This window comes from Stigmatopora nigra, chromosome 7 (assembly GCF_051989575.1).
Source record: "Stigmatopora nigra isolate UIUO_SnigA chromosome 7, RoL_Snig_1.1, whole genome shotgun sequence".
NCBI classification, from domain to species: domain Eukaryota; kingdom Metazoa; phylum Chordata; class Actinopteri; order Syngnathiformes; family Syngnathidae; genus Stigmatopora; species Stigmatopora nigra.
Genome location: NC_135514.1, coordinates 13187371 through 13210320, shown reverse-complemented (window position 1 = coordinate 13210320; position 22950 = coordinate 13187371). Strand labels below are relative to the sequence as shown.

General features: G+C 35.1%; 1 protein-coding gene across 2 annotated transcripts; it reads left to right on the top strand.

Annotated features, from left to right (window-relative positions):
• The first annotated feature begins 5148 nt into the window (after positions 1 to 5148).
• On the top strand, positions 5149 to 21004 carry LOC144199148 (septin-7). Of its 2 annotated transcripts, XM_077720576.1 has the most exons (13): positions 5149 to 5251; positions 9140 to 9246; positions 11340 to 11440; positions 11502 to 11636; positions 14535 to 14652; positions 14775 to 14867; positions 15644 to 15740; positions 16405 to 16456; positions 16536 to 16664; positions 17630 to 17650; positions 18874 to 19009; positions 19086 to 19228; positions 20050 to 21004. In XM_077720576.1, exons 1-13 carry the CDS (start codon positions 5242 to 5244, stop codon positions 20087 to 20089), a joined length of 1182 nt encoding a protein of 393 aa, XP_077576702.1. In that variant the 5' UTR covers positions 5149 to 5241; the 3' UTR covers positions 20090 to 21004. The 2 variants fall into 2 exon arrangements, with proteins under 2 accessions (XP_077576702.1, XP_077576703.1); XM_077720577.1 differs by lacking the exon at positions 17630 to 17650.
• The last annotated feature ends 1946 nt before the right edge of the window (positions 21005 to 22950 follow it).

Sequence of the window (22950 nt, the reverse complement as noted above, 5' to 3'; positions counted from 1 at the left end):
CGGGCTGGCCGTTCGCACAGGAAGCAGCTTGTCACCACGGCGACGCTCACCCGCTGCCTGGTGGTAGCCTCTTTCATCCACTCTACCGGTGGACAATTTTTGCTTTGAGCTATATGGGCAACTACCCAAGGTGCAATCTATTTTGGGGCGCACCGCAACCCTTATATCAATTCCATGTCAAGTTATTTGATAAATACTAATATATATGATATTTTTGTGCTGTACTAAGTCAGGATTGGAGGGTGCTGGAGCCTATCCCAGCTGACTTTGGGGGAAAAAGGTAGACTTGTGGGTGACCTTATGAGTCTTTGCTTGAAATTTGAACCTTTATTTTGTCCAATTGAAATTCCTCCTCACAGCTGCGGTCGGGAGGGTGCGAGCTGTGGAATCTGTTGCCGCCCACCTTGTTGTGATTCAACACCTGCAAAACACACCATCTTATTGTCGTTGGACACACCCGAAGAAAGATGAGCTGGGTTGTATCGTCATCAAAATGGTGTTCTTTGTTATCATTTACCTGGTGTATAGGATTACTCAGTTCAAATGCCCTGTCAAACAAAAATAGGGTCAAAATAACACCCTAATTTTCCCACAATAGGACAAAATGTGGGCCAGACCATTTTAAATATAATATTTCCTTTTTTTTTTTTTAAATAAATGGATTGAAAGAACTGAATTAAAATCCCTAAATATTCCGTTTTATAGATCTAAAACAATGTTTATTTGAGCTTTTTTTATATATTTTTAGATTTTACAAAATGATTTTTGAACTAAAAACACAGAAAAAATGATTAAAATGACAAATATTGATTTAAAAGGGGAAAATCCGTAAATTTTATATACATATATACTCTTTATTTTAATTTGATCCTAAAACAGAAAGTAAGCACTCATAATTTACTTTCTCGGGCCACAAAAATTGATGTGGCGGGCCAGATTTGGCCCCCGGGCCGCCAGTTTGACACATGGAGTGGCATAGAGTGTTTACTGCAGTTTTACTCAGGAAAACATTGACATTAGAATACCAACAAAGAAGAAACATAGTCATCACACCCTGCAATTTGATGTCATTCATATTTAATTATGAATGATGTCACAGACACTATTGGACAACAGCCCAGAGGCGCCTTTGCTAGTTCGCTTTGGATTGCAGAGGATTTGAAGGCTTGTCTGTCTCCCTTTTTGACTTGTTTGGACATTTTCAAACGCGACTGAGTCACCCATGGAGGTAAACACAACAATTATAGCTAAATTGGCAGCTAGCATTTGCTATTCAAGAGTTGCCTTGGTTTGGCTAGCAAAGCTAATCAGTCGCAAAGTAACAGTATAACCTTTCAGAATTTAAGCAAAATTAATTTATTTTTAAAGTACTCATTGTTGTTAATAGTATTTTCTCTAAAATAATAAAACAAGAAAAAAAATAATTGTAGCAGAGACAGACTTGGTTTCCATGGATACAAACGACGCCTCATGTTTCGTGATGGAATGTGCTAAATATTATTTTAAGTCTCTATATTAAATATATTTTATTCAATTGCGTAAAATATTAATGCGTAAAAACACGTATTTAATTTAATTTTTTTTTTATTGATATGTCACAAATATGTACGATACTTCCTGGGCTGAAACACCGCGATACTACGCCAAGTGTGAAAAGAACTAGGCGTTCTCGCGATATTGCAACGATTTGGAATTCCCGTAGAAGTTGCGTAGAATTTCCTGCTTAAGAATTTGGACTCAAAGCGGCACTGCGCAATTTATAGTACGTTACGCTGGGAAATGCGTTGAGACTGGGGGAATGTCGGCTCGTGAATGATCGGCTATTGAGGCGGCAGGGAGCGTCAACGCTATGGGTGAGAGTGCTCGCTTCTTCTGCTCGCGTTTTGACACATTTATCTCCTAAATTGGTTATAAAAATGTGACGGTTGTGATGAGGGTTTCTTCCCATTCCGATACACTTAAATGAGATGGCTTATTGTAAAACTTATAGAGTGTTCCGAGCAACCAACGCCCAGTCGTCCGCCTCCAGTTGGATACGCTAGTTTAGCTTTAGCCTCATTTTTTGCTTAGCAGCTAGCGGGAGTGTCATTTCCTGTCGCCTGCTCTTTAGCAAAACTCCTGAATTAAAATATCCAAAAACTCATAAAAAACGACAACACACGTTCGTTTATAAAACTAAATATTTTATTTCGACATAAATGTTATCTTAATTTGTCCCTAGCTGTATTTATTCAGCTATTCTTGGTCGTTTTATGGATTGAACGGCGATCGATAATTGTTTGTTTGTGGGAGAAAAAAGGCTTTCTCGTCGCCTGCCTGTTTTGTTTCTAGATTTATTTTTCAAATTGTTAGTTTAAAAGTCACAGAATTTAAAACAAGGACATTTTAGGTCGTAATTGTGACCCACGACGATAAACTTGGGGTCCGTGCTGTAGTATTTCCATGCGTTTTTTTGTACTAAAATCGTTATAAAATGGCGTAAAAATGGCTTCGCTAATTGTTTGAAACCAGACAAGCAAGAGGATGGAACGTCAAGGTTTAAACTCAAGAAGAAGAAGACAGGCGGCTGCTGCTTTCTAATCTGGATTAAAGTGGATCTTGTCTCTCACGGGGCATGTTTTGACTTTTAAAATCACTGCACTCAGACTATTGCAGTCTGAAAAGAGTATTAACTTACCCTGTGATTCATTATCATTAGTTTATTAGCTTTTGTCATAAAATGTTTGGGTTAAGGGGATTTTGGACTGTTCTTGGAGGTTTACTTGCTACAAAAGAAATTGGATTTAATCTTGTTGCTGTATTAAATTGAGGTTTTATTACAAGCCATTTGAAGGAAGGGTAATAAAATCATGGAAAAGTAATGGAAGGCGAATAGAATGATGTGATTTGGTTCTATTCCTATTTGACATTGTGCACCAATGCAGTTTTTTTCGAAGTGGAAACAGGAACTAACTAAATTTAAAGTATTTTGTTAAAAAAACGAGCATCTGGTAGTAAATTTACAGTGGCGTACTCTTTTTGTTTATGATTGTGGTTCTGTGGTAGCCCACTAAGGTCCGGTTGCCCGCCATTTGAAATATGTGACCTACTCATCGTGTTATTAAATTGTCATTTTTTTTAATGGAATAACATAATCCAAAAAGGAGCGCCAAATAGTGGAATGCTAAATCCGAGATAAAAAACAAATTGGCAGGTTGTCATAATTTAGCATTTGCATATTTGGAGGGTTTTTGAACCAAGAGAAGAATTAAAGTCAGGAGTAACTTGATTTATGTTTTAATTCTTTAAATTTGGTTGAAAACTTGGGACATTAAATTTAATTCAATCTAGTTAGCCATGATATTGGTTTCTCGTGGCTATCTATTTATAATTGTCGCTCTGTGGTTATAATCTAAATATATCTTACTAAATTCTTTTTTTTTGTATGAAAAATCTGATTAGAGGTCAGTGAAAAATGATAAAACATTCTAAAATATTACTAGTGTATTTTAAAAACCGCATCTAACTTCTAATCTCAGTTTTCCATCTTGAAAGAACCATTTTTTTATCTTTAAAAGACAAACAAACAAAAAAACTAGATTAGTTTTAATCTGAAATGAAAATAATAAAACCGTTTTTCATGCCTGTCAAACTGATTAAATTAGATTAAAAATAGGAAAAATGGCAAACCATTTTAAGAAAAGATTTTATGAAAAAAAGGAAAATATTTTCGCTCAATTTTTAAAAACAAAAATATTTTTAGTGCACCCTTTCTCCCCAACGATGAAATGACTTTATATTTGTTTGTGTTGTAGATAAAAACATTGATTATTATGTTTACAGTTCATCTGAGATGAAAAAAATCCATTTTGAGGTTATGAGGTCAAAGGTTACGGATTACAGAATCGTGCAATGACTTGTTTTAGTCTGTCCGACTTAAATTTGCAAGGTCCAGTGCCTGTTCTTCTAAATATGGCAATGCTTTGAATTGGGCTGCTTTGGCTGAAATCCATGCTTTCTAGCCTCAAGCTAACACTGAAATAAATAAAGCTTTTTCTTCAAACTCTTCAGTCAGATGTCTACTTTTGCTACAATGTCATTTACAGTATTGAGGTAGTCGTTAAATATATCAGTCATGTGCTCTATATCTCATTTTGTGTCTTCTGTTTTTTTCTTTTTTTAATTTTCATGTCTCCTTCTCTTTCTACATCCCGATGTTGGAATGTTCCGCCATGCCGATCTTCATAAAACAGCTGTAAGTATTCAAAATGTTCTGACGTGGCTTAGTCGTGACAATGAATCAGAATTGGAGAGTGGACTAATAAAGACGCCCACATTTTTTGACGGAAATTACTAAAAGAACTAAAAATGAGCTGTTAATTCGCGTCTTGGCTGCAATTGATGATGATAGGCGTCCAATCATATTTGACTGGGGGGGTAGTGGTCATGTGATGTGGCTAAAATGTGGTTAAATAGTGTACAGTAATTCCTGGAATATCATGGTTAATGTGGATCAAAGATGGCCGCCATAATGGAGAAATCGTGATAAGGTCACCCCTATAATATTTTTTTATTTTATTTATTTAGATTTTTTTTCGTCAGTTCTGAGTCCCAGTAGCAATAGTAGCATGAATTTTCATTTTTATAAACTTAAAAAAAAATAAAATAATTTCTAAAAAATGTAATAACAGGGTTAAAAAATCAAAATGTTGAATTTGCAATACGTGAAGACACAATAATTGAGGGATTACTGTATTTGTTGACTTTTGTAGACCAGTTTTAGCCTTGCAGAGTGTACAAAAAACATTCTAGCGCCCGCCAGGTTTATAAATCAGTAGGGGAAACCCATTTATTGCTATTTTCTTTACCTTTCTTCTTCAAAATGATTTTTTTTTCGCGTTAATCAAGGGATTACTGTATTCGTTGACTTTTGTAGCACAGTTTTAGCCTTCCAGAGTCTCAAAAAAAGATTTTAGCGCCCCGCTAGGCTTATAAATCGATAAATGAAACCCATTTATTGCTATTTTCTTCACCCTCCTCCTTCAAAATGATGACAAAATCTTTCCCATAGTATCTTGACAGAGCCCACCACGACACCAACTACCAAATATCTCATTTAAGCGCTGCTTAAACCCCCCACCCCCACTTAAACATTTATTTATCTTGCAGCAGCAAAAAAACCTCGAAGGCTACGTCGGCTTCGCAAGCCTCCCCAACCAAGTGTACAGGAAGTCGGTCAAGAGAGGATTCGAATTCACCCTAATGGTCGTCGGTAAGTCCAAACAACTCTCCCGCCTTTCTTGTTTGTCTGTCATTTGTCGCATTGTCCTCCCAAAAAGACGACAGGCATTTATTTCAATGCCTCCTCCGCTGTGGTTTGTTTTGCGCAGACCAATTTCGCCACAAAATCGCGGAGGCGGCGCCGAATAATCGCCGACATCTTGCAGAAACTCTCTTGGAAAAATATGTGCTTTATTCTGCTAGGAGGGAAAATGTTTGCGCGGGTCCCAAAGCATTTCCTGTCCGCAATGCTTGGAATAGCTAACGCTGCATTTTTTTTTTGTTGCTTCAATGTGCAACTGGACTGACTCCAGAAGTATCAGCAGGAGCATCTTTGGCGTTGTACTTTTTTTGTGAAAAAAAAGGCTTCTTTTTGGCGCCCCCGCGTTGACGCTATTTATAACAGTGTGGTGGACTATTGGTTAGCAAGTCCGTATCGTTGTTTTGAGGTGTTGGATTTCGGATTTGGGATGAGAAGTATGTGCGTGTTGGGTGTTTTTTTTGGTTGTTGTTATTGATTGCTTTGGTTTGTAGTCGCTGTTGTTGGAGTTAAGTGCTTTATTGACACTTTAATGGAGGGGATACCAAGATGGAGTTGGAATATAGGTCGCATTTTTAGAAACAGCATTTTTTTTTATCTAATCAGCAACCAAGAACTAATATATTTTAAAGTAAACAGTTATTTTCTAACATATTAGTCGCCTCTGCGCGAAAGCCGTACCCTTAAGATTGACTTAAAATCGTTGAATTTTACAATTTTCCTTATATAAGACGCCCCCTTGATCCACAATGGCAGGCACGAATACATCTTTTTTTTACGTTTTATGAAATACAAGGGTTATTTTTTTCTTAAATTTCTTTCATAAAGGTCAAAATACATTTTGTTTAACACTAACTGTTATTTTTGTCTCTCTTTTGATATAAATGACTGTCTCGGCCAAATTATCTTGCGTTTTGCGCATGTTACCTTGCAGTTTTGGGCATATCACGTCTCATTTGCGCATATAAGCCGTACCCTTGATTCAATCATCATTTTTTTTGAACAAATCCAGTGTATATGCAAGAAAATACGGAAATTGAACATCTAAAGAGGCACCTGCTAATGTGACAGTTTTTAATGTAACGATAGCCTTAAAAAATGTCACAGGGGGAAAAACATAAGTGCGACCTATAGTCCGGAAAATACGACACGTTAACAAAACTTACTGAAAATGTACAAACAAGTCATCAAATAAAAAAAAATCATTAAACATAAAGTCCGTTTCAGTCTACTCACAGACTATTACTATAAACAAACATTCACACAACTTTCACACAGTTTGCACAGATGTTAAAGTCAAAGTCAGGCCAAAATTCCCCCTTTTTTTCCCCAATGAAAAAAATGGAATATAGTTTCCGTTTTAATATATAATTTTTGGAAATCTGTTTAACAGCCCTGATTTACAGCGTGATTTATAGCTCCATGCTAACAAGCTAACATGTTTTTGGAATGCTCACTGTGCTACCTAAACAGTTGTCTACTGTCCTGCTACAAAAAGCTAATTTGCCCATTTAAAAATACCTTTTAAGATGTTTATAGTTAATTTACCCATTTAAAAATATCTTTTAAGCTGTATTTAGAGCTAATTTTCTCATTGCAGAAGGCAACCCGTCATCCAAAGCATTTTTTTTCCAGTCCACATTTTAGCAAACGGCTTGTTTTCTTTGTATTGCCACTCTCACAAGCACACACTAACTGGAGTGTTAAGCTTTTCTTGGCTTTTGTTCGCGTGGATCCCACTCGGCCCCACAGCGCAATTCAAAACGTCACCGAGGGAGGGGTTCATCGCCGGCGTGCCAGCGTTCCACGCCACGGGCTTCCTGTTCCCTTGCTCCGGCCAGCCTTTTTTTTTTTTTGCTCCAAAACAAATTCTTTAGCCACCACCACCCCCCACCCGTTCTGTTTCAACCGTCAGCCGGACCCGGCGTTCACGTGAGCTGGTGATCCTTTTGGAACGGCTCCACGCCACAGCGCCACAGCGCCGTGGCTTGACGGGGATCCAACACCCCAACAATGAGATGCTGTGTTGGTGAACACACTCGGATGCTTGTGCACTTGCTTTGTTGCAGTCGATTGTAATGCCACGCCAGAATCTCGGAGGTCCAATGTGATCTGTTCCGAGCCAGCGCTTTTATAGAACGGCCGGTTGCAACTTTGTGTAAATGAGGTGCTAGCTTTGCCCTTTTAGTTATTCGTGAGCTACCGATCGGAAACCCGGGATCGGCACCCCATATACAACTATTTTTTGTAGTATTGGATTTGCTTACAAGATGGTTGTGTGTGTTTTCAGTTCTGATGGAAATTAAACTGTCCAAAGTATGTATTGGATTGGATTGGGTAACTTTATTCATCCAGTTTTGGGGAAATTTCGTTGTCACAGTAGCAAGAGGCTGAGAATATAGACACAGTAAAATACATTATAGATGTAAATAGATAGGTAATAAGTTAATAAATATATACATGAATAAATATATAAATAAATAAGCGTGTTTCTGAAAAAAAAATAAAAAAAATAAAAAAAAATATATATATATATATATATATATATATATATATATATATATATATATATATATATATATATATATATATATATATATATATATATATATATATATATATATATATATATATATATATATATATATATATATATATATATATATATATATATATATATATATATATATATATATATATATATATATATATATATATATATATATATATATATATATATATATATATATATATATATATATATATATATATATATATATATATATATATATATATATATATATATATATATATATATATATATATATATATATATATATATATATATATATATATATATATATATATATATATATATATATATATATATATATATATATATATATATATATATATATATATATATATATATATATATATATATATATATATATATATATATATATATATATATATATATATATATATATATATATATATATATATATATATATATATATATATATATATATATATATATATATATATATATATATATATATATATATATATATAAGCACATATATACATACACATAGATGTACATGCATGCATATGGTAGGTCTTAAAACACAGCCATTTTCTTTGTTAAAGAGCCCGACTGCAGATGAAAGGAAGGTTCTCCCATCAGTACCTGTCAACTTATGTTTTTTTCTTATTTTTCCTTATCATTTCAATTTGTGTGTACTATACAGTAATCCCTCGAATATCGCGGTTAATGTAGAGCAAACATGGCCGCCATCATGTAAAAACTTCAAATTAGGGTCATCCTTATTATAACTACCTTTTTTTCCTTCAGTGCTGAGTCATAGTAGCAAGAGTGGCTTTCACTTACAAGTTTCAGCTTGGATTTTCACATTTTTATGAATTTAAAAAATAAATAATTGCAGAAAAAAATGCCAAATGATTTCTCAATAAAGGAAAACTGTAACAACTTTTGTACAGGATTTCTTTGTACATTTCTTTTTGCAAAACCGATCTGGTTTTACCCGTTTCAGTTGTAATCTGGATTGTCTCGGTCACTGCTAGCAGACGAAAACGCTATTGACTGCTAATATTGTCATGCTTTAAGCATAATAATCTAATATTATATTCTTCACTATCTAAATATAGCGTGTCAGCAAGCAATGTACCCAGACAGTCAAGCTGACAGCGTCATACACTGACATCTACACAATGTTGAATTTAGTCCATACAAAAGATTTACATAAACAGAAGTTAACTGTGTTTGCTTTTTACTACTTTACATTCATTACTTATCTACATTCTTTTTTTCTACAGGCGAGTCCGGGTTGGGCAAATCCACGTTGATCAACTCCCTCTTCCTCACCGATCTGTACTCATCGGAGTATCCGGGACCTTCACATCGAATCAAGAAGACGGTCCAGGTACTAATCAAGAACTAAATGGGGCTAATATAAATAGGGGTCAACATTTTATTTTTGAAATATTGGTTCAACGAACGTGGCATTCAGTTAAAATGAATTGGAAATTAGATGTACCAGGAAAAAGCAAAAACTAAAGTATATTTTGTAATATCCAACATTTTACCCAGATCAGAAATCGGTTGTTTTAAATTTTTATTTATTTTTTTAATCGCTACAAAGCAACAAAATAACCAAGATGAGCGAGGATATTGTCAAAATAAACACGAATGTATGTTTTGTCGCCAGTTCATTCTAGAGTATCATGGGCAAACTACGGCCCCCGGGCCACATCTGGCCCTCGAGTCCTTTTAATCCGGCCCGCCGACGTTGTCCAAATTATTATGAACAATATATTATGAACAAGAGAATAACATAAGAACATAAATAAATGTCAATTCATGTTGTCTGCACGTACTAAAACCCCCTAGCGGATAATACAAGAACTACACATTTTAAAGAAAATTCTTTTTTTTTTTTTTACAATGCAGCTTTCTTCCCCGGGCCGTACCAAACCACCTGACGGGCCGGATCCGGCCCGCGGGCTGTATGTTTGACACCCCTCTTCTAGAGGCCTTTGTACCCAGACTAAAACCCCACAAAGCATTACTTTTTCTTAATCATTCTACGAATTTGTCTTCACCCCAAAAAAAAAAACCCATCCAGTAATGACATGAAAGTATTTTCCCACAAAAAAATACTCGTGTTCACTGTCAGCTCGCCGTGTAAAATTGACGTCCGCGACACTTCTGTCTGCCTCGCCTGTGACGAGGTCCCCATTTTTTGTTCTACCGGTTAGTCAGCATAGTTGACTAATAGCGCGGAATGACAGTGGCCTGTTTGGACACGCCGCCGGCCGGCCTCGTGTACGGTTGCCGATAGCCGCCCGGCGCTAATGATTTTAATGAGCGACCTCCAAAGTCATTAACCTTCAGGGAAGTGATTAACCATTCCAATCCATGCATTAACTCCATTGAATGAGTCAATTGACGGGTTCATTTACAAGACTGGTTATTTATTATATCACGTTGGGCTTTTGCGTTTTAGCTGCAAAATAGTGTGAGATGAGAAAAGGTGGACAGTGACTATTATGTAAGCAGTATTGAATTAGATTATGTAATGCTATAATTGATTTTCTGCATAAGTAGTGTTTGCAAATGTCTCATTTGGATTGATTTCAAACGATGCTCATCTGCTTTCATGAGGATGACACAAATGAGCATGTTTACTGCTTTTGAATACATAATATCTGTTTTTACACAGTATATTTTAAAGACTATAAGGCGCACCGCATTTAAAGCCGCACCCTTAATGAATGACACATTTTATTTTTTTTCCTATATATAGAGCACACTGGATTTTAAGACTGTATTTTGGGGAAAATGTAAGACTTAAGTGCGCCTTGTAGTCGTGAATATACGGTAACTCAACATTTTTAAAAATGAGGGGGGGAAAATAACATTACAATGTGAAAATAGCAAGAAAAACTATTTACCGTATTTTCTCACATATAAGCCGTATTTGTAACTAAAAAAAACGATGATTGAATCAAGGGTACGGGTTATATTACAGTTCCTATACTGTTTTTTGTCAATAGATGTCAGCTAATTAATATTTACTATTTGTTGGTTATTTTCAGTTTTGCTGTAAGAGAACAACCATTACTGGATGAATTAATAACTTCATTATGATATCGACCCTAATAATGTGCTTTTGATTCATATAGTATCTCAAAAATACCAATTGTGATGATTTTCATTAAGATTTTACCTTCAAAGTAACACATTGTTAAAACCATGTATATGGAGGTGAAAATTGTGAATCAGGGGTGGCTTATACGCGAGAAATTGTCAAATTCAACAATTTAAGGCAATTTTAAGGGCGTGGCTTATAATTGGTGAGGCTTATATGTGAGAAAATTGGTAGCTCGGCAGCCAATAAGTTCAGTATATGAAATATAAGTCAAAATTAGCTAGAATTTTTCTCTTTTACATGCCATAGTTTATTATTCTTGTCGTTAACCATTTTGTCATCCACCTGTTTCTTTCCCATCTCAGGTGGAACAATCCAAAGTGCTCATTAAGGAAGGCGGTGTGCAGCTGTTGCTCACAATCGTCGACACCCCCGGCTTTGGAGATGCCGTCGACAACAGCAACTGGTAACAAACCCGACCGATTACCCATAGTTCACCTCGGCAATGACACGGTCTGTTTACGCAGCTGGCAGCCAATCATCGACCACATTGACAGCAAGTTCGAGGATTACCTGAACTCGGAATCGCGGGTGAACCGACGTCAGATGCCCGATAGCCGAATCCACTGCTGCCTCTACTTCATCGCGCCGTCGGGACATGGGTGAGTGATGGAGGGAGGGGAAATTTGGGAATCAGGGGGCTTCTTATACTAGAGAAATTGTCAAATTCAATGATTTTTGAAGCAATTTCAAGGATATGGCTTATATGCGAGAAAATATGGTATATCTCTTTAAAAACCCATGAATAGGATCTTATATCTCAATGGATGTGTGTCAAAGTGGCGGCCCGGGGGGCCAAATCTGGACCGCCGCATCATTTTGTGTGGCCCGGGAAAGTAAATGATGAGTGCCGACTTTCTGTTTTAGGATCAAATTAAAATGAAGAGTATAGATGTATATTATATTTCCTGATTTCCCCTTTTTAAATCAATAATAGTCATTTTTTAATCCATTTTCTTCTGTGTTTTTAGTTCAAAAATCATTTTGTAAAATCTAAAAATATAAAAAAAGCTAAATAAATATGGTTTTAGATCTATAAAAAACTAATTTTTCAGGGGTTTAATCCAGTTTTTTTTAATCCATTTATATATATAAACAATCTAAATATTATAACTAAAATGGTCCGGCCCACATGAAATCAAGTTGTCGTTTTTTAACAATTTTTAATGCCAGCACTAGAAAAAATATGCAACTTTTCTTTTTTGGGTTATTCCTTGAAAAAATAGTGAAAATAATTCGGCTGTCTATTTCAAAAAGACAAAAAATGTTTATCAAGATTGGAAAAAAAAACGGCAGCCACCAGCTAATTGAAATCTCCAAATGTTTCAAGGCGCTAACAACATGAAAATGAATTTTAGCATGTTAGCATGTTAGCATGCACCCACAGTGTGGCAGCACAAACTCTAATTAATAAAGAAAGCTCTGTCCTCTTTTACGAGACGCCATATTTGCGCAAGCCATGTCCTCGGTCTGCACTTTTGCGTCCAAAACTCGAGAGGTTACGCTAGATTTTATTTTTTGGGGGGGCGTAGCTGACTCTTTAACTGTTAATCATCCCCAAATTCTTTCCATATAGGACCGCCACCGCACGCACACGTGTTTTCAATAAAAAGGCTCGACGTGAAGCCGCAGATAAAACGACAAACTTGATACTCGCCGGCTTTGCATTTTTTGCTGAATGGGCTGCGGGAAAAAGTACGGAAAAGGACGTCGAAATGAAATATTCATAGCGGAGAGACGCCCTTTTGAATTTAAGCTATTAGCGTGTGCATAATTGTCATATCCATGTTTAAGTGGAATGTGTTGTGACTTGTTTTTGGTGCTGAATTCCTGTCTTGGTGATGGATGCGTTATTATGAGTATCAAAGGCAACTGACTGAAAATAAGTTACATTTTAATTGGGTTATTAATTTCACATTCTAAGCCTTCAGCAAAGTATTTTGTGGTGGGAAGCTTGTATTAGCAAGTCTTTTTGACTCGTTTGTTTGCATTATTAGACGAATTGAAAATGGGGGTTTGTATTTATAATATCCAATTAGAAAAATGAAAGGGTTTTCCGCCATTTTTTTTTGAATAAAAATCTGTAAATATTGAAATTTTGCTAACCTTTGAAAAAATGAGGATTTTTTTCCCATTTTTTAAAAATAAAAACCTGTAAATATTCAAATTTTGCGAACCCAGGAAAAAAATATCTGTCATTTGTTAAATAACCTGTAAAAATTCAAATTTCAATAGCCCTTGAAAAAAATAAGGAATTTTTCTATAATTTTTAAAAATTAAAACAGATTTTTTTCCCGTCACTTTTTAATTAAAAACCTGTAAATATTCAAATTTTTCTAGCCTTTAAAAAAAAAATTCCCGTCGTTTTTTAAATAAAAACCTGTAAATATTCAAATTTCGCTCGCCCTTTAAAAAAATTAAGATTTTTTTCCCCATTTTTTAAATCAAAACCTGTAGATATTAACATTTCTCCAACCCTCCAAAGCATACGGTCTTGTAATTAATCAAAGTTAGCATGTTTGCAAACCTCTAGGAAAATAACAGTTATGTAGTTACATAGTATTAATTGTCCATTTTTATCCCAAATACTGTGATTCATAGTAATGGCGTCATCGCGAAAATAATCACAGATTAAAACAATGATTTGTGGCTAGGCCTATTATACAAACCAAGTCTGCTTCCTTATTTATGGTCGCATGTATGTGGAGGCTCCACGTCAAACAAAAGCTTAAACAAATGTAATTTGATGCCCAAACATGCAGTGTTAGCATGCCATAAATGTCAGGGGGTTATTTATCCAACTCTCAGACAGGCCGAAAATAACCCTCTTGCTTTTCTCATGACTGCGAGGTCACTCTTCACATTCCGAACATCCATCTGCTGCCGCAGATTCCTTCCTTCTTTCTTTCTTTCTTTCTTTGTGCTTTCCATCCCAAAAGTCCCTAAAAAGAGAACCAAAAAAAATGCAAATCCTCTCCAGTCCTATAGGGGGCGATCTTTCTCAGCTCGTTGTTTGCTAGCTTTTATTAAATGCAACATAAAATAAATAGTTGAGAATTAAATCTGGGCAAAATGACAAAAAAATAGAGATAATTATCACGAGAATGTTCATATGAAATTTGATGGTTTTAAAAATTATTTTGTTGTTCTTTTGTGTAATAAAGATAAAGCTACTCCCTCCTTATACTATGAAAAGTAAAGAATAAAACTTGCAAACATTTTGACAGGCGTTTTTTATTTTTCTTAATTTGCCTGGAATGTGACTTGTTTACGTTCATTTCACAACAGCGCCCCCACTCTTCGTGGTGGTGGGATGGTGTAAGTGCAATTTAAAATGATGGGATTTTTATCATTTTTTTTCATATTATTGTTGACAAAAATTATTTCAAGATAATTATAGTTATAATTTTATCGCTCAGCTCTACCTATAATGTTTTATTTTGATAGACTTTTTGTAGCGCTTTTTGATGTCCGCTAATTTTCATGTCCTCGTCCCACAGCCTGAAGCCGCTGGACATCGAGTTCATGAAGCGTCTTCACGAGAAAGTCAACGTCATTCCACTGATCGCCAAAGCAGACACGCTCACGCCAGAGGAATGCCAGCAGTTCAAGAAGCAGGTCAGCAATTTCCACCGCCCCCCACCCCTCTTTTTCTTCCCTCCCAAAAATGTCCCAAAGGCTCCCTTCCACTTCCTCTTCCCGTGGTGGACCACCTAAAATGGCACCTCTCTTGCTCACAGATCATGCGGGAGATCCAGGAGCACAAGATTAAGATCTACGAGTTCCCCGAGACGGATGACGAAGAGGAAAACCGTCTCGTGAAGAAGATCAAGGTGGGACTCGTACCCATCACCCACATTTTAAAATTAACACTTATAACTTTACAAGTCAACCTAAACAAGAATATGACGTTTAGGACTCATAATATAGCTCATAATGCTAATTGCTAGCTTGCCTTAAAGTGAAAAAAAAAACATATTTTGACCATCTAACTTGTCAAAATTATCAATTTATAAGTAGAATAAACATGGTTAACATTAGACTGTGATAATGTGAGCTAATGCATAAATCGCTAATTTAAATGCTAGCTTGAATTGTTACCGGCTAGCTAGCAATAAAGACAATAAAGCACATTTAGCATTTAGCTTTTTCCCTATCAACACCCTACTTAATACTATTTTTGACACAAATCACATTAACAGACTGTGATAACATGCTAATGTTTGCAAGCCAACCCCCAATGCTAAATGCTATCTTGAATTGTTACCGCTAGCTAGCAATAACAAAAAAAACACTTTTCATTTAGCTTTTTCCCTATCAAAACCCTGCTTAATACTATTTTTTGACACAAATCACATTAAAATAGACTGAGATAACATGCTGATGCTAGCAAGCTAACCCCCACTTAATACACCAGCTTCAAACGGGCCAATGTGAGATGCAAGTTATCATAATACAAAACAACATATTTTTTATGTCCTATTAATATGAATACCGCACATGACTCATCTATACACATGCAAAAACGGTGCTAGGTCCTGCCATTTTTGTTTGTGGTTTAGAAAATGGGATGTTTGTGGCATAATAGTGATGTAAATGTCATTTGCAGGACAAGCTGCCATTAGCCGTGGTGGGTAGCAACACCATCATCGAGGTGAACAGCAAGCGTGTCAGAGGACGACAGTACCCTTGGGGGGTTGCAGAAGGTTTGGATTGTTTCCATTTTTATTTTTTCATTTCTCTACACTTAATCAACACACAAAGAGAGCATTGCTGACCCACTATTGAGATTTTAACCCCAACAAATGGTGAAAAATGTCTCCCAGAGGGTCAAAAAAACAGAAATAGGCACAACATTTTAACATTCTTCATTAATTGCATTAACTGACAATTTTAGAGCATTTTGCCATTTTCCTCATGACCCGCTAATGAACTGATTTTTACTAAATAAAATAGATGTCAAAGTGGCGGCCCGGGGGCCAAGTCTGGACCGCCGCATCATTTTATGCGGCCCGGGAAAGGCGGCCAACTTTCTGTTATGGGATCAAATTAAAATGAAGAGTATAGATTTTGTATCCATTTTTTTCTGTGTTTTTGGTTCAAAAATCATTTTGTAAAATCTAAAAATATATATAAAAAAAAAACCTAAAATACACATTGTTTTAGATCTATAATAAAAACTAAATATTCAGGGTTTTTAATCCAGTTCTTTTAATCCCTTTATTAAAAAAAAACTAAATATTATATCTAAAAAAAATTCCAGCCCACATAAAAGTCTGACACCATTTTGCCTGAACAAAACTATAAAAAAAATTAATTCACCCATTTTTTTTATTATTCCTATATTGATGGATTTGTTTTGCCCCCTAGTGGAGAACAGCGACCACTGCGACTTTACCATCCTCCGAGACATGCTCATCAGGTACGTTTGTTTGGACGCTATTTCAGAAAATGGCCACGATTGGACGCGAGTGCTCAAAATAGGCTTGTCATCCACACAGGACTCACATGCAGGACTTGAAGGACGTGACCAACAACGTCCACTACGAGAACTACCGCAGCAGGAAGCTAGCTGCCGTCACCTACAATGGCGTGGAGAACAACAGGGCTAAAGGACAACTGTCCACCAAGTAAGACATACGCCATTATTTTAGGACTGCTAATTTCACTAATTGACCACTAGTAGGATATCAAATTAATGACAATTCCTTCGATAGTCGATACATTTTGGTTTTTGTCTTCAATTTTGACCAAAAAAGTTGGGGTGCTATAATCTGAAGGGTCCCTTAACAGCCAATACAAATAAACAGTAAATTTTTTAAATATTTCTTTATATAAAAAAAGCAGAAAAATATTTTGACTTAATTAAATAAAAGAATAAATATTGTAATTCATTTTTAAACCAACAAAACTGACAACTGTGCTAATTATTTAGTTCTCTACGTCCAATCAAATTGGGGCTGGTCGCCTTCAACAAAACTGAAAAATAAGAAAAAAATGCTAATTATTTAGTTTTTTATGTCCAATCAAATTGGGACTGGTCGCCTTCAACAAAACTGACAAATAAGGAAAAATGTTTTTGCTAATTATTTAGTTCCGCATCCAATCCTATTTGGATTGGTCGCCTTCACTAAAACTGAAAAATGAAAAAGAATTTAGCTATGTAAAAAAAATCATTCAAAAATTAAATTGAATTACAACCTAGAAAATCACCTAAAACCTATTTATTATTTACTATCTATCTATTATAAAATTTTCTCAATGCATAGTTTTTGACTACAATTAAAACATGATTTACACACCAGCAAATTGACCAAAACATGTCAAAAATAATCACCCAATGGACTAGTTAGCTCATCTGCTGCCGTTGACGTCCAGTCCATTTGCACACTTTAAACCGATTGGACGTCAAGTGCCGACACTGACATCACAACACACTGACTCACTGTACAATTGCTAGATTTAGCCACTAAGCGCTAACACGCTAAGCTAAAACTACAACTCCTAACACGCGATGTGCGACACACTTTTTTTAGTGCATGAGCTCATCACCGCATGCCCTGTGTGTGTGTTTTGTGTCGTCTTTTTTTTTTAGACTTGACGCAGTTGAAGGAATGTAAGTGGTCATTATTTTTTTGTTCTTTCACTTTTATTTTTATTGGTTTTACCCACACCTTTTTCTCTCTTTCATTCCTTTATTGTTCCCTCTGGGTTTGGCCGCCGTGCGCTCGGCGGCCAGCTGGCGGTCGCCTCCCGTTTCTGGGCGTGGCGCCAATGTATCACGCGGCTTGTCCAATGGACAATGGGGCATTGGTCGGTGGCTTGGCTATTGTGGTTAAAGTGGGGGTGCACATATTTTAGAGTTAGTTTTAGACATGATTTACTTGACTATGAATACAAGAATTGTACTTTTTGTTACTCAGTGTATTACAATGGTATTAATTTGTGTCAAAGTCAGGTAGAGATGTTCAATTATAGTGAAGGAAGAAAATGTAGTATTTTCAATTCAAATTGGTTAAACAGTATCATTGTATTATTTTTAAATCTAGTATTAGTATATCGTAATATTGACTACAAAAATATAACACTTTTTTTTGTTTATTTTAGTCTAAAAACTAGTATTGTATTTTCAAGACTATAAGGCGCACTGCACTATAAGGCGCACACTCAATGAATGACACATTTTTTCAAATATAAGGCGCACTGTATTATAAGGCGCTCTGTCTATTTTGGAGAAAATTTAAGCCTTTTAAGTGCGCCTTATAGTCGTGGAAATACAGTATTATGTTTACAGCTTATGTAGTCAAGTATCCATTTCATTTGCACTAGTGATAAGCCATATTTAGTTATTACTTACTTAAAATACAAAATACTTTTTTATTCCATTATAATTTCTTAAATTTAAATTTGTAAAAACACCCGTCAAGTATAGTCAGAATATGAAAAGGTGTATTTTGTATTGTTTAAAAAAAAAAAAGTACACCAAAAACGTATTTTATACATCTTGTATTGTTTAAAAAAAATACACACAAAAAACTTCATTTTATACATTCACAGAAAGGAAAACAAGTAAATTTACTGAATTAAAGCACCTGGAAAATCACATCAGCAATATTTCTCCCCTAATATTATCCCCCATTAATATATATTTTCATTTTAACACATCCAATCAAACCGTTATCCACTCAATGTGAATATGTGCACACCCCGGAAGAGCATGCCAATTCTCCTTTCTCTACCCCTGCTGCCCCCTACCTGTCATCTGTGCGCATGAACACCCCCCCCAAAAAAAATCATCCCCAAAAAGTCCAGTCGTTGACGACACTAATTCTCGTTTAGGAGTCCTCTGGCCCAAATGGAGGAGGAACGGCGGGAGCACGTGACCAAGATGAAGAAGATGGAGATGGAAATGGAGCAGGTCTTTGAGATGAAAGTCAAGGAGAAAGTGCAGAAACTCAAAGACTCTGAAGCGGAGGTGACGATCTGGCGCCCATTTATATTGACTTTTTTTTTTGTCCGTGCCTTGACATTTTTTTGTACCGCTTTTGCAGCTTCAACGACGCCACGAGCAGATGAAGAAGAACCTGGAGGCGCAGCACAAGGAGCTGGAAGAGAAGAGGCGTGTCTTTGAGGAGGAACGAGCCCATTGGGAGGCCCAGCAGCGCCTGGAGCAGCAGAAATTGGAGGCCTCCAGGTGGGTGACAAAAAAAAGGAAAAATAAACAAATAGCATCAAAGTCACTCAACTTTATTCCTTTTTTAAATAATTAAAATGACTAAAAATAAATGAGACCATTTTTACAATGATCGCTTCAAAAATTATCAAAATTGAATTGGATTATTTTAGTTAACAATCTCTCAACAATTAATATTTTGCTAATTATTTAGTTCAAGATGTCCAATCAAATTGGGATTGATTGGTCGCCTTCAACCACTGAAGAATGAGAAAACATTTTTTGCTAATTATTTAGATCTCGGTGTCCAATCAAATTGGGATTGGTCACCTTCAACAAAAACAAGATTTTTTGCCTATTATTTAGTTTTCTACATCCAGTCAAATTGAGATTGGTCGCCTTCAACAAAACTGACAAGAATTTTTTTTGTGCTGATTTAGTTCTGTGTCCAATCAAATTGGGATTGGTCTCCTTCAAAAAAACTGACAAATAAGAGATCAAAATTGCCAATTATTTAGTTCTAGACGTCCAATCAATTTGGGATTGGTCGCCTTCCACAAAACTGACAAGATTTTTTTTTGCTAATCACTTAGTTCTGTGTCCAATCAAATTGGGATTGGTCACCTTCAACAAAACTGACAAATAAATCAAATTTGCCAATAATTTCGTTCTAGACGTCCCATCAAATTGGGATTGGGCGCCTTCAACAAAACTGACAAATAAGAAATCAAAATAAAAAATTAAAAAAAAAGCTGCCATCATCAATGCCAGTCAAGAAATTCCTTAAAGTCCAAACAAATATTGCATAATATTTGAACAAAAATGTATTTTGTCTTCCTCAGAACTCTGGAGAAGAACAAAAAGAAAGGCAAGATCTTTTAAAGAGACAGTCACCCCCCGCCCCCCACCCCGGAACGCCTCGCGTCCGCTTAGTTCGGTTTGCCAATATTTGCCGCTCAGGGCACTGACGCCCCTCCCACAAGTAAGACCAACCGTAGCCCCTCCCCCTTTCCATCTTCCTCTTTCTTCCAGTGTTTGTCGCCTCGGGATTGGTCATCCTTGAAGAACGTGTTTACCTTAACAACAGTAAAATCTACACATTAGCAAAAAAAACAAAAACAAAGGCCAAACCCTTTATATTACAATTATTATTATTATTATTATTATTATCGGTGTTGTTCTTATTATTGTTAATACTGGCCCGGCCCCTTCCTGCTGCGCTCCGCCCCCTAGCCACGCCCATAGCCCCGCCCCCGACCTCATTCACAGTTTGTGAATGATGAAAAAAACGGCAATAAAATACAATTTGGGCCTTTTTCGCCAAATAATAGTTATTTTTTTTGTTTTCCGTATATAATAAACGAATTTTTTTCCTCCCACCCTCGCCATTTTGACGCGTTTTTCCATCGGACCACCCTTTATACGATGTTCAAAGTATTATATTCCACGTTAGTTTTATTTTTCTATATAAATATATTTACCGAGCCAGCTAAAGTAAGGCCAGCTTTTGTACGTGTAGAAGAAGAAATAAAAAAATAACGCCGACAAAACGCGAAAGCTCTCGCGTTCACTGTTTATATTGTTTTGTAATCAAAAAATAGGAAATTGAGATCACGAAAAAACCTGAAAATATTTCAGTCACGCTGCGTTCAAATGCCAGTGGGAAATGAAGAGTCAACACCTTTTTTTTCTTTATTATTTTCTTTATTTGCTTTTTGGCTATGTACTCCATCTTGTATTTTTAATGTTATTTTTCATTTGTATTGTACAAAGTCACTTAATAAACCTGTGATCATGTGATTGACTTTGTTTTGTAGGGAGGACGTGAAAAGGGACGATTTTTTCAAGTGACAGTGAACTCAACGGCAATGAATGAGTTCATATCAAAAGTTTTGAGACACTTTGTCATTTGACTCAATGGTGTTGTGTCTCAAAACTTTTGACAACACATTTTTCTATCTAATTTAATTATTTTTTATATACTTTTTGTAGTTTTGAATGTTAATAGTACTTTTTGACACAAAATCATACTAGGCAAATGTTTTTGTTATATTTTTTTGGTAATTTTAACAAGTTGATATTTTTAAATTCTTATATTTATAAAATGCATATTTTTATTAGTTAATTTTAATAACGTCATTTAAATAATTGTACCGGAACTAATGTAATTACATTGTTTTAATGATTAAGCAAGTATTTGCAATCTGTATTTCTTTTTGAAAAATAGTTGGATTTTAATTGTTAGTATTTTTTTAAAGAAATCCTTAACTATTTTTTACCAAATAATAATTAATGAAGATAATTTCACATGAACAAATTTATATTTCCCATTAAAATAACAGTCAAACTTGTATAGAGTAACAATATTAAATTCGAATATAAATACTAACGTACTTTTTTTCATCCCAATATGTATAGAACAATGACGTCACTTGTTGCAGGTCTTCACCCCACCCCTAGATGTCACTACTCTACCATACTTGTAAGTTGGACATCACAAACTAAAAATATACAACTTAAAGTACTACAGTAAAGTTATGAAGTTTCCTGTAGTGGCCATTATGTAAAACATGCTTAGTATTTTTGACGCTATTGTTGAATATTTTTGTTTTTTTCTTTATTCTTCCTCTTCAGCTTCTTTTGCCCATCAGACCGACAAAGGTTTGAAACCGCTGGACTGCCAATTGAAGAAAGAAAAGAACCAAGTCAAGATATATACAAGGTATTTTTAGATTTACATTACTTTTATGATGATGTGTTAGCTTACGTTTGCGTGCAGCCCGACTTCTTGTGCCTTTAGTGGGGAGATTGTTTGAATTAAAATTAGGACTTTAAATTATGTTAGACTCGGGTCAGGGGTGTCAAGCTATCACATTCATAGCATCATTTTGTGTAAAAATAAAAATTAAAAAAACAATACAAATATTGTCACGTTTTTCCATAATATGACATTTTTATAGTCCAGAAATTGGAGAATATTAACTTATATTTATTTTGGTTTCTTTCCTCTTAATTCCTTCATTTAAAAATACTTTTTAATCCAAACTAATAGAAAAATTGTGTAAATGAAATAAAAATGACAAGTAAAGATATTTACGTTTATTTTTGTATTCCTTTTTAACGTTAAACATTGTTTTTAAACAAACTATATTTATTTTCCCACACTTATTTAGCTCAAAAAATATTTTTGGCCCTTTTTTCTAATTAAAAAAATAAAATAAATGTAAAAATGATCATCAAATGTTTTTTTATTTCCATTTAACAAAGGAATTATTTACAAAATAATCCTATTTACTACCAAATGAATAATGTTAAATAAAACTAAATAATTTGGTCAATTTTAAGAAAAATCTTCATTAAAAATTCAATACAAAAACAAAAACTAAAAATACTTTTTTTAAAAATACAACACTATCTTAAAAGAACATCTAATATCATGAATTGTGCTTGAATGAAACCCAAATAATTACAAAAAAATTCTCTAATATGAACAAGCTTGGCACCCCCTGACTCGAGATAATTAACTCACCTGCATTTTTCCCGACAAATCTCAGCGGCGGTGCTTTTTTGGCCATCCTCGTCAAAATAGTCCCAATCCAATTGGACTCTGCACATTTCACCTTTTAGGAAAAAAACTCAAAATTCTATTACACTAAATTCCCCCATCAAATACAAAATGACCCTTCTTACCTGATTTGTGCACTCGCCAACATCCAAACAAACAACGTTTGCCAACAGGAGAA

What these genes read in the sequence shown, in the direction of transcription:
- LOC144199148 (XM_077720576.1), top strand. An exon ending in GCCGTCGACAACAGCAACTG is followed by an intron (nt 11,441 to 11,501) that starts GTAACAAACCCG and finishes CTGTTTACGCAG; the next exon opens with CTGGCAGCCAATCATCGACC. An exon ending in CTTGACGCAGTTGAAGGAAT is followed by an intron (nt 17,651 to 18,873) that starts GTAAGTGGTCAT and finishes ATTCTCGTTTAG; the next exon opens with GAGTCCTCTGGCCCAAATGG.